This window comes from Cydia splendana, chromosome 14 (assembly GCF_910591565.1).
Source record: "Cydia splendana chromosome 14, ilCydSple1.2, whole genome shotgun sequence".
NCBI lineage: Eukaryota > Metazoa > Arthropoda > Insecta > Lepidoptera > Tortricidae > Cydia > Cydia splendana.
The window spans coordinates 12,098,730-12,111,212 of record NC_085973.1 but is presented as its reverse complement, the minus strand read 5'-3'; the positions used below and the strand labels follow the sequence as shown (position 1 = coordinate 12,111,212).

At 33.6% G+C, this 12,483-nt stretch overlaps 3 protein-coding genes across 3 annotated transcripts; 2 read left to right on the top strand and 1 right to left on the bottom strand.

Moving 5' to 3' along the window:
- The first annotated feature begins 14 nt into the window (after positions 1-14).
- LOC134796642 (uncharacterized) lies at positions 15-5,927 on the top strand. Its single transcript, XM_063768781.1, has 6 exons — positions 15-213; positions 534-2,722; positions 3,050-3,188; positions 3,530-3,720; positions 3,816-4,057; positions 4,367-5,927. The coding sequence occupies exons 1-6, from the start codon at positions 150-152 to the stop codon at positions 5,886-5,888; spliced, it is 4,347 nt and encodes a 1,448-aa protein (XP_063624851.1). The 5' UTR covers positions 15-149; the 3' UTR covers positions 5,889-5,927.
- On the bottom strand, positions 5,911-7,873 carry LOC134796643 (N-alpha-acetyltransferase 38, NatC auxiliary subunit). Its single transcript, XM_063768782.1, has 3 exons — positions 7,683-7,873; positions 7,423-7,552; positions 5,911-6,134 (listed from the first exon to the last, which is right to left on the bottom strand). Exons 1-3 carry the CDS (start codon positions 7,725-7,727, stop codon positions 5,971-5,973), a joined length of 339 nt encoding a protein of 112 aa, XP_063624852.1. The 5' UTR covers positions 7,728-7,873; the 3' UTR covers positions 5,911-5,970.
- Positions 7,874-8,265: 392 nt separating this feature from the next.
- Positions 8,266-10,773, top strand: LOC134796641 (nucleic acid dioxygenase ALKBH1). The gene is made up of 4 exons (XM_063768780.1): positions 8,266-8,456; positions 8,540-8,869; positions 9,175-9,368; positions 10,373-10,773. Exons 1-4 carry the CDS (start codon positions 8,343-8,345, stop codon positions 10,752-10,754), a joined length of 1,020 nt encoding a protein of 339 aa, XP_063624850.1. The 5' UTR covers positions 8,266-8,342; the 3' UTR covers positions 10,755-10,773.
- The last annotated feature ends 1,710 nt before the right edge of the window (positions 10,774-12,483 follow it).

Below are 12,483 nucleotides of genomic sequence, written 5' to 3'. Positions count from 1 at the left end.
ATTCTTCTTCCTTGTCACATTCCTTCGGGATTTACAATAATATACAGGGAAGTTATACCATACTTTGTCTAAAATGAAATGGGGAATGTAACCTGTTATTGTAAACCTTTTCCAACTTTCATTTCAGGCAATGAAAAATTGAAAGTATAATGGAGGACTTAACACAGAAATTGCTTCAGGCAAAAACACTTACTAGTGCATTGATACAGGCAAGTAGTAGAAGTTATTTCTATATTGTCTAGAGTATTCTTATTAAAAATGCAGTTGTGTGTATGTTGTCTAATATGTGTGCCAGACTAATAGTTACAAAATTGAATGCCTTAAAATCTAAACTATTGGTTTTTCAATTGTAGTTTACAATTATCACCAGTTTAAAATATTTCAGCTGATGAAATTTCGGTAGAGCTAGATGTAATCTTAAAGCTATGCAAAATCTATGTAGAAACCTCTGATTTAGAAAATATGTGGTTCTAGAGTTATTGCAACCCAATGCACCTTATCTTTAAACAGTGTTATTCATGGATTTCAGGAAGTGTTTATATCTGCAAAGAAACTTCAGTCAGCAGAACAGAATAGTGACACATGGGATAAAGTAACACAAGTTCTTTGGCTGCAATTACAATCAGGGCTTCTCAAGTTAGATGACCAGTTATTGTGTTCAACATGTTTATACACTGTCATTCCTTTGACTGGAAAAGAGGAGTTCTATTTAAAGGAAATATTACAAGGCATTGATCATGAAATAAATGAGAGGAAAAATGATGTGATGATAAATCCAAAGACAACATGGGCAGTGTCTTTAATGTATGGAATGTTTCAATCCAACTTTCTAACTAAATCCAGTAAAGCAAATACAACTTTAGAGGTTCTTCTGAATTCTATTATTGATTTGCTCATTCAGATGGCATATGATTACTCAAGGAACACTTTTATTGTTTTCAAAACAATAAGCTCTCTCAAGAAAGTATGTGGCACACAACATCAAGATTGCATATTCACACAAAGTAATCAAGTTAGATTGTTAAATTTAGTGAACCATAATTGGGAAAACCCTATCACAGGGGTGAGGGATCTAAATAAAACCATATTCCAGGCACTGATATCTCTAATGGATGATACAACATACCAAAGTGTTGTTAAAGAAATGAATGGATTTTATTGGAATAAAGCTAAGTATTTAATGCTTGCAGAAATGATAGGACAATGCAAAGGGAATATCTCAAAACTTATGAAAGAAAGTGATTGGCTAACTGGCTTATCAAACAGCTTAGAAAAACCGGGTTTAGTTTCAGCAGGAACTGATATGTATTTCGCAATTTTGAAGAACATGGCCACTGAAGATGATTGGATCCAAATGTTCTTGCTAACTGTTGACAGAATTTTAAATGGGGAAAGTACAAAACCAATTGAACATTTTAACAACTACTGGTGCTTACAAACCTTAAAAAAGTTTCCATCTTTAGTAAATCAGTTTGAAGTTATATTTGAAAACACTGAAGATATAGAAAGAAAACTGTATAACAGCTTGTCTATTCTGAAACAAGCAAATAAGCTTGGACTTGTTAAGAAGAATTGGAATTCATCAGCAGATTACAGTTTACTTCAATCAATGGTGTTGCAAGGAATAGAGCACAGCAGTTTGGATATCAGGATGGCTGCATTTGATATTATTTGCGAATTTCAAGGCAAAACTATACCTAGTCAATTAGAATTTGAACTTGTATTAAATTATGTAAAAAATAATATAAACTCTGACTGTACTGTGCTGAGACTTGGCATGTTGAAGTGCCTTAAAAACTTCTTGATGCAAAATCATGCTGCTTTCACCACACACTGTAAAAATAATGTGCCTGTGGACTTGCAATATCTTCAAAATTTTTTGACAGCCTTGCAGGAACTTGTTGTTTCTAATTTAAATGTAAAGGGCAATTATCAAAGAAAGATTACATCTGTAAAAATATGCAGTATTGTGTGGGAGTGCTTGATCGATATACCAAAAAACAAAAAGAATCAAACTAGACCCAGTGACACAACTTTGTATAAAATGTTACATGATGAAGGGATATGGCTACTATCAGACGAAACATTTGTTAAAAAGTTAACAAGCTTCCTACAGGATCCATCTGATGATATAAGAGAAAATGTAGTTCATTTACTTTTAAATTATTACTCACCTGCTTTCAAGAAAACAAACTTATTGATTAATCATGTAATAGACGAAGCGTTGAAAAGTATTGGAGGCAAATTTTTCTATGAAATCAGTTGTGGTCAGAGCATGTTTAAATTAATTGTCAGTATTCTGCTAAAAGAAAAACTTGAACTAGCCACCTTCAAAACTGTTGAAGATGTTTTTACTTTTGCATTTAATGAGCTGACCAATGAAAACGAGTTAAACAGGGATATTTTAGAATCAATTGAAAATGGAAAACAGTTACACTCCTTTATGGATATCATGCTAGTTGTATTAGATGTCTGTGACCAGAAAGCTTATAACTTTAAGATATCGGATGAAGAAATAATCAGGCTTCTTAAAACATTGGACAACATATCAAATCACTTTGCCTGGGAGGAAAATTCATCAAGTTCAGACTTTTCTAAAATGAATGATATGGTGGAGCAGATCATCAATAAATCGGGGTACGCGTCAAATTACGACAAAGATAACACGAAGATATCTGGTATTCATCAAATGGTCCTCAACAGTATTTGGCTAAATGTAAAGGTAGGTAAATACATTTTTTTTTCAAAATAATAATTAAATAAAATTTTGAATTATAGCAATAGCAACTATAGCAACCTTTTGTACATTTTTTGACATTATTTCAAGGCTCAAATGAGACAAGCTGTGTTTTTCTATGACCATATGAAGACAAACCATATTGACTCTTAGTAGACCTTATGTTGTTTGAATGTTATATAAAAACTGAATACCTATTGCCTAATAACTTGACATGTAATATTTAAAATATTATAAATAAATGACTATGACTATGACTAAAGTTTAAAATGGTTCTTTAAGTTTATGTTATTAAAAAGTCATTTGTTACAGGCTTGCTGTGATTTGGCAGCGCTTATGATTCGGCACTGTGATCAAGTACAGTATATACAAAAATTCCTCATCATAATAACTCGCGTTTTGGAAAGTTCACGACATAAAGGAGCTATTGAGGCTGCGGGCGCCGCTCTTGGTAAATTATTTATTGTTATTAACTAGAACACTGATGGAAAGAAAATAATAATTAATAATACAATAATAATAGTTTCGTAAAAAGACAGTAAATTAATGAAATTTTAGTGATACCTACTATCAGAATTTTAATTTTATAACTTCAAGAGTCCAGCAGATTTAGTAAACTTTATTACAGTGGAATAAGGTCTAGAATTATGGCCTATGCCATACACCGTATAAAACTTACCATTAACATCAATATAGGTATAATAGGTAACATAGTGGGGCCATGGTGGGCCGGAATTGTTCACTAATTGTTTAAACTAAATAAGTTACATTTATCTTGTATACAATTTGCAGGTCAAGCCATCCAATATTTAACATCCCTACCCGATGAAGTGGACATTTCTAGCATTCCTCATGTGTTACTCAAAAACAAGCTTAAAGAGTTGATAACGGAAGCTAGTAAAATGGCCTCTATAACTAGGCGAGGTGCTGGGTTATCTATTATGGTCCACAGAATAGTATCCAGTGACATGAAAAAGGGAAAGGTAAGACCATAATAGAAATTTTCTGACTTATAGATTTTCTTAGTGTGTCTTATTTTGGTAGTATAATTATGATTATATATTGTTGCCTTTTCCAGCCTTTATTTCATTACTTTATGAACATGATATTGGAAACCTGCAGTCATTCCGAAGACCTGCCTGAGAAATTACATGGGAATACAGATATTGAAAACGAAAAGGATCTGCCAAAAGCCATCTACATTCACTTTCTGACTAGAATAGTTGTAGATAGCAGTATAGCTTCTGATGTTATGTACTACTCACCACAATTAGCCAAACTTGCATTTGATAACTTGACGAGTCCCCATTGGCAAATAAGGTAAATACTTCATTTTTATGTGAATGCTGCCGTGTGTCTAGTCACTTTAGATATTATAACGTTAGCATTCTTAACTATTTCGAGGTAAAAACTAAATTTTATTGTTTTAAAGAGTTTGAATTCCATTTTAGTGTGTTTATTACGAATATCTTTCGATAGTATCGTTAGGTATTATTTATTTATATTGGATGGTAAATATATACCTACTTAGATTGTAGGCTAGTACCAAAAGTACAAACTTTATTTAGTTTAGGGCTAAGTCGATCTGTATAATATGTATTTACATATTTTTATTTTCTTTTATTTCAGAAATGCTGCTCTCCAACTCTATGGTGCTTTAGTTCCAAAACTAATAGGACAGAAAAAAGCATCAGGGACAGGAGATGAGACCATAGCTACAGTAGCATGTGACGAAATACGCACGCATTCCCCGAAATTATGGATGTACATTAATCATCAACTCGGAAATATTAGTACATCTGATAAAGTACTGTCACATTCCAATTTAGTGCCCATACTGAATATGTTGGCTAATAGTGCTATGAAGTACAATTTTTCCTCTGACTCTACTGAGGAAACGTCAACTAATTCGAACTTATTACAAAGCTTAATTTGTCTTCTGGATAGCCCCATCTACACTGTAAGACGTCTCACTGCCAAATCCATATTTAACATTTTCTCATTTGATGTGATTTATGAAGCATTGTTGAAACATGGATTGGTATCAGAAAACTTTTTGCATGGAGTGCTCATATTGTTGGCACATTGCTATAAACATTATAATGACAAAGCGACAAATGCTCAGTTCCAAGTGATAAAGCAGGCTATTCAAAGTAAATTTTACAAAGGCAGACATTCCTATGTATGTAAGGAACTGTATGAAGATATTTTTGAATTTAATGTGAGTGTTGATACAATACTGGGCACTGTGACAGAATTAGATGCCAATGGTTATGCACCCGGAATTCACTCTTGGGCAAACGCGCGAGTAAGAAAATGTGTTAGAAATATTTCTTGGTCTGAAATATCACATGTGATAGAGATATTTGCAAATAGAACTGGATTTGAGAACTGTTGTAAAGTTCTGCTAGACAAGATAAAATGTGACAATGAAGAAATTCCTAAAGATGTGTTAATAAAGATTGCAGAATTATTATTGGAATGTAGTAATAAATATAGCAGTAGTGAAATATGGAGAATTCTCTATAAGATATCTCAATTAGTAGAAATAAATTGTTGTACTGAACCTTTACTGGAAGCTATACAAATCAATGGTCTTCCTTTTAATTTGCGCTACTTACTGCCATTTACTGTACGTATTTTGTTAGGTAAAAATGATGAAAAAGGTGTTGTATATTTGTCAAACGAGATTTTAAAATTATGCGACCCTGAGTCTGTTGATGTAGTAATGAGATATATTGCAGCATTAGCAAATAATGAATTGTCAAGTGCATTCCATAGGCTATCAGATTCCGTAAAAGTTACCATGATTGAGTCAGCCATTATCCTTTTACAAGACGAAGATGAGGATGTAAGGATATTGAGCACCATTTTCTATAAAAATATTAGCCAATCAAAAATACTACCTCATCCATACATATGTTTGCAAAAATTATTGGAGCCTAAACTTTTGAATAGTGTTTTATCAAACCCTCAAAGAGGAATAAACACAATCAGTCAAGATTTAACAGCTCTTCTAACTAAAACTAATAATATAAATGCAAGTGACAGCTACAATCCTTTTGCTAATGATTCTAAGAATATCTATTTAGAATTAGAGATTTTGCAAAAACTACTAAACAATTTGAATGTAAGTATGTCAATAACTTAACACCTTGGTACTAAATAAATGATTTTGACGGGTTTGAAATTTTATTCTCTTATTTAAATAAATAAAAATATTACACTCACAATTATAACCACATAGAATCATTCATAATGGGAGCAGTTCTGCGCTGTGCGGCCATGTCGTCAATCTGTATGGAGACAATGTGCCGGCCAGGCACCATGACTAGACCCAGTACTCTGGGCTCTTCTGTTTCACCATCATTACTCTTCAGGTACTCTGAGCAAGCTCCTGGAATTACAGAAAAAAAAACTGAATGTATTTATTATTATTTAATATTTATAATTTTTATTCAATTATTATTTTTATAGTGTAAGCATATCTGGTATAGACTTTTTCTTAGCAATAAAATGTGAAAATGTTCATATTATGATTATTTTCGTTCTACATATCAAACTTCTAACAACATTGCCTACCATCAGAGATGGGCATTAATCGATTAATTTTTTAGTTAACTAATCAATCGATTAAAAATATCAATCGTCATTTTTTAATCGCAATTAATTTAGTTGCGATTAAATTAGTTGTGAGAATGTACAACTAACAACTAAATTAGTTTTAGTTTCAATCGACTAAATTTCACGGTTAAATCTATTAAAACAATGTCATCGCTGGTTTTTGCATTTTTTATTTAACTTGCAATATGTAACTAAAAGTTGGTATGTATGTACATTGGAGGTACTCGTATGTTGTACCTGTGTTGGTTTGGGTAGAATCTTGCAGCTTTTTTCGAAGCGGATACCTTCAACCAATTGAGCTAAAATTATGTATACACGTTTAATTTGAAATGCTTGAATGACAATGTAATATTATGGGCAATTTTAAGTATTATTTTTACGATTGACATTGATTAACAACAAAATACAAAGTTTTATTTATAAAATTGTGTTTTAAGTGTCAATGCATAAAGTACCCAATTTTTATTTACCCTTAGATAAGAGACATTTTACACTTCATAAAAATGGTCAAAATATAGCAAGTAACACATGTACTATTTCATTTTTATACATGCGTTAAGATGTCCTAATCTGCTGGCTGTCAAGCCGAGGTTTTCCATTTAATTTGCTTCTAACATTAGTCGCGGAAAAAATAGTCAAACTAATTAGTCGATTACAAAAATTAGTTGTCCGTAATCAATCGGCAACTAATTTAGTTGCACTCTATACAACTACGATTGATCAGTCGTCGTTTTCAATCGTCAGTCGCAATTAATTCTTTTAGTCTTAATCGTTAATCGTTAGTCGATTACATTTTGCCCATCTCTGCCTACCATACCTAACATTGACTAGCTTAAAAAAAATGTGACTGGAGTTGAGGAAGTTGATTAAATTAGAATTCAGATCATAAATTTCAATTTCAATTTATTACAGACTGCATAGGGCCATAACATTGTTAGTATTACAAGTACATACCTACATTTAGAAGTTAATGCCTATATGCTACACATGCATCAAAATAATAACCAGAACTAATTAATGTGTAATAAAAAGTAATATAAGAATCAAAATTAAATATTTACCTAAAATTACGTTGGCATCCCGATCTGTACAGAGAAACACACCAATGAGGACCCTTCCATCAGTCATTTCAATTCGGAAGTTCATGTTCAACCATTTTCTAAGTTTGGATTTGCCATCTTCAGAGTCGTCCTGGAAAATCAAAGTCGGCGAGTTTAGTTATTAAAAATGTAAATATTCTTCATAAACTACACAAGGAAATTTTTTTGTTTTACTAATATTATCCACTATGATTGTGAATTTGAAAAATTAATAAATTTACCCTCAAACATTCTGGTATATGAGCGGCAGTATTTGATTGGCTCATGTTATGATATCACTAGTGAATAAAAGTATATTTTTTTATGAAAGTAATTTTATCAGCACAATAGTTGTAACAATAAAATAGTATTTATCTTATATTTTTGTATTAAACTCAATAATATTTATATCGCTGGACTGGCGAATGACTGAAAATGACATTGACAGTATTGATTGACACATGGTTATGTTGTTTCGGATAATATTATTATCGCTGATACTAGGTTTAGTAAGGAAAACTGCTCGTTTTATTGTCAAGTGCGTAGTTTACAGTAGCGTTTTAAAATATTGCTCAAACGATACAAGTGACAGTTAATTACAATGTTGCCATAGCTATAATATTTCCCTAGATTACTTTTAAAAATCAGGTTTTTTTTTTATGAATGTAACGTTATATGTTTGTAGATATTGAAAACACATTTAAGTATAAACCTTAAATATTTCTGCATATAACTAAATATACGAGCCAATTTATATATAATAAATTTATGCAACTGTCGAAAGATTGTTGGCTTTTAAAATATTCGTAATGGCAACCGGAAATAATTTTACCAAAAGTTGGGAAGCATTATTATTTATTTTAAGTTATTGCAGTAAAATATAATACGTGTACATAATAACAATGGAAACAGTTGATCATTTTAAGTCAAAATTTAAATACTACAAATTGAATAAACCAAAGCCGTCGCTGAGTGAAGTAATATCTCTAGTCAATATTAGTAACCATACCGATAAGGTAAATTCAATATTTACTTCTCCAGATATGTTCTATTCATTTTTTTTTCGTGAAAGAAGCCTTGATTATGTTACTTTTTTCAGGTCACAAAAGTGAATCCCGACAATGTCGGTGAAGACAGCAGAACAGACTTGCTAGGTTTAAGGAATACTAAAGAATGGGAACTATACACATTTCATAATCACCCTGGATTATTTCTATTAAAAAATCCGTTTACAGCCCTAGGACAAAGGTATTGGATTAGAAAGTGTTTGGAGAAATACCCTAGAAAGCCAAATAAGTTGAATATTGATATTGAAGTGTTGTTGCCAGATTGGTGGGCGGAGTGTTTTGATGATGGAGCATGTAATAAACAGCTTCAGAAGAAATTGAGATGGACTACATTGGGATATCACCACAACTGGGATACAAAAGTAAAATGTTAATATTTTTCTGTGTGCTTTTGTCTGTCCTTTCTGTTAGTTTTATTTGTATGACTGCAATGCTTCCATATAATTTGAAAGTATTTCCTGAAAAGTACCTTATGAAGAATTGGGGTAGTTAACTAATTATATAATTATGTAGTTTCATGCTTCATTATACATTAATAATATCAATCAAGAACTTGATGGAATGTTTTAGTATAACATGATTTATTTGCAGCTTTACATTTCTAACAATTAGTTAAATCTTAAGTAAATAATTTCAAATAATTCATTATTTATTAAATCAATTCCAGGTATACACAGATGAAAACAGATCCCAATTTCCCGAGGAGTTGGCAGAGTTGTCAGATGTAGTGGCACAGTATGTTGGCTACACGGGCTTCAAGGCCGAGGCGGCGATAGTCAACTATTACCACATGGACTCAACACTGTCCGCTCACACAGACCATTCGGAACTGAATTTAGAAGCTCCACTGTTTTCGTTTAGGTTTGTATTTATGTAAGGTGCAGGTGGGCCATTACGACTGTGGGAAATTTCAACATATATGGCACTCTAGTAAATAATGTAAAAAATAAAACCGGGCAAGTGCGAGTCGGACTCGCGCACGAAGGGTTCCGTACCATAATGAAAAAAAAAACGGAAAAAATGCAAAAAAAAAAAAACGGTCACCCATCCAAGTACTGACCACGCCCGACGTTGCTTAACTTTGGTCAAAAATCACGTTTGTTGTATGGGAGCCCCATTTAAATCTTTATTTTATTCTGTTTTTAGTATTTGTTGTTATAGCGGCAACAGAAATACATCATCTGTGAAAATGTTTGTCTGTCTAGCTATCACGGTTCGTGAGATACAGCCTGGTGACAGACAGACGGACGGACGGACGGACGGACAGCGAAGTCTTAGTAATAGGGTCCCGTTTTACCTTTTGGGTACGGAACCCTAAAAACGGAACATATTTCAATTAGTTGAAATTTCCCGCAGTTGAAATTGCCCTTGTGCACCTTATATCAATACCTTAATTAAGACAATGTAAAGTAGCCAAAGAGACTATTAATAGCACTTGTTTTTGTAGGAATATTCTACAGGTGGTGCCTGTAGCGTATAATTATAATATCAATAATATGCAACTGTGCCTAATTTCGAGAACACTACCTACAAGTATAATGCTGCGCCTTACAAGTACAGTTAGCGCACATAGTCCGAGAATTCGCGGGGGAACACTGCTTGCCCCCCAATGCCCCTGTAATCAATGCAAGGCGCAACACACCCTTCTGCTTCCTCACACTATGTCTGTGAACCATAGAGCGTCTGGATTCCAATTTAAATAATATAAATCAGTATGGCTAGATTTAAAATTATTATATTACATGCTTTTATTGTAGACAAGTGGTTGTCATGTTATACAATGATCTGCTGATTTTCTACCCTGTTGCAATGAGCAATTTAAAAGATTACTGGGAACTATATTTGCACATATTTTTCTTTTACAGTTTTGGTCAATCAGCAATCTTCCTTATTGGAGGTAAAGACAAATCTGTAGAGCCGTCAGCAATACTACTTGACAGCGGAGACGTCATGATAATGTCTAAGGAGGCACGGCTCTGCTACCATGCAGTTCCAAAGATCCTACCAGCACATACGTCTCCCTGGGCTGACAAGGAAGACCTAAACAAGATCAGCTATAGTGAAGCCACTTTCAAGTACATATCGGACAAAAAACAATTGGTATCAGAGATGAATAAAAACGTTGATGAAGCAGTATGGAGCCCCTTCCAAGATTACATACTAGAATCCCGAATCAATATGAACGTACGGCAAGTGTTAAATGAAAGACAGAGCAGTTTAACGGTTTATGATTTTAATGACTCATGAAATAAAGTATTGAATTATATTATTGGTATTTATGTAGAAAATTTAGAATAAAAGATGTATGAGTTGAGATGACTAGGCTGGACACGGTACTTCCTTGCATTTTGGTTGCATGGTTATAACTGAAATTAAAAGAGAAATACTAAGTTAGTGTTACTACTAAAATATGAAAAATATTGGCTAAGTATAATTAGGGTAAGGTATATTCGGGGAATTCCGAATACTTTAGGTTTAGAATATCAGGTAATTCCGAAAATCACCCACAATTCCGCCATATTAGTCCTTTTTCAGATTTATCGAAAAAATTAGGAAGTATTCGGAATGATCCGAATACCTAGTGGATTCGAATTAGGGACAGCTAGATTGCATATATGGGATGCCTTAATTTCTATGATGGCTCTTTGACGTGTAGATACATAAAGACAAGTGTACAAAAAATTGGTGACCGAGCGCCAAATGATGCCCTGGAGCCCGGTTCTGATTTAACAACTTGTAATGGTTTTGATACGACTTTGAACATAGTTCTCGCAGATTGATGCACGAGCAAAGAGAATAGACAGCATAGAGGGGTCCTGTCATAGTAAATTTTGTAGTCACAGTAAATTTACTGCCATCTATCGACACGACTAAAACTCAAAATGAAAACGTATAAAATTATCAAAAAGATGTATATATATATGGATAAATGATTTTATTATTTTTATATCATTTTGACCCATGTTCATTCGTGTTCTATGTGTTAAAATTGTTAACTATGAAACGGTGTTGTCACGCCATCTACCCGACCATAGGCCAAAGGTGTGTGCGCCATCTATCCGAGAATGACTTTCTTGATTTCCGAGGCACGTTTTTTCCTTAGACTTTATTCATCTTATACGAAGTTACATATGTCTTTGTGCACGAGTAATGAAGTCTTCGACATTAGTCGTGCGTGAGAATGCGCTCAGTCATCAAGACGATCGTCAAGTTCGTATCAAAACCAGAACAAATTGTTGAAATTAGAATCGATCTCCCTGTCAGAGGGGTTACCGCGAAAACCGAAATACGCAAATTGCTGAGATCTTTCTCTTTTACTCCAATGAAGGTGTAATAAGAGTGACAGAGAAAGATGCCCGCAATTTGCGAACTTCGATTTTCGCGGTTATAGCTCTGGTTCGGTAGGTATTAACTACCAAAGAGTAGTATTATATATAGGACAACTACTAACTACGGTGAAACGCGAGTTATCCTTTAATCGTCGAGCAAGCTCCGCTCAAGCAATCATTGTTAACTATTCGAGTGTTTCATGATCGCTTGACCTACGCTTGACCGCACGGTGCATTCACCGGATTATAAACCTCACAGCATCTCACCTATAGCCTACAGGCCCGAATATTATACAACCCAACTCGGTGACTATTCAAACATATTCAAGGACGCAGGTGGTTTTTTTATGGCTTTCCCCTCTAGTGGGTTTTGGCAGGAGGGATTTTGCCAATGACGACTTTTTAAGACGTACCACGCATGATAAAAAAGTTCGGATTGTTAGAATGAAACATAATAAGATAAACATACTTAATCATATACCGAAGACATAGGTGCATGGTAGGTAGGTATGTTTACCGATGGCCGCTGGGGCAGAAAAGTTCTTGATTGGCGACCACAAATCAAAATACTGAGGGGAAGGCTAAGATGCTAATACTTATTGGATTGGGTTTAGTAGTTTGCCTCGGTACCTACCTAATTGGCTTGT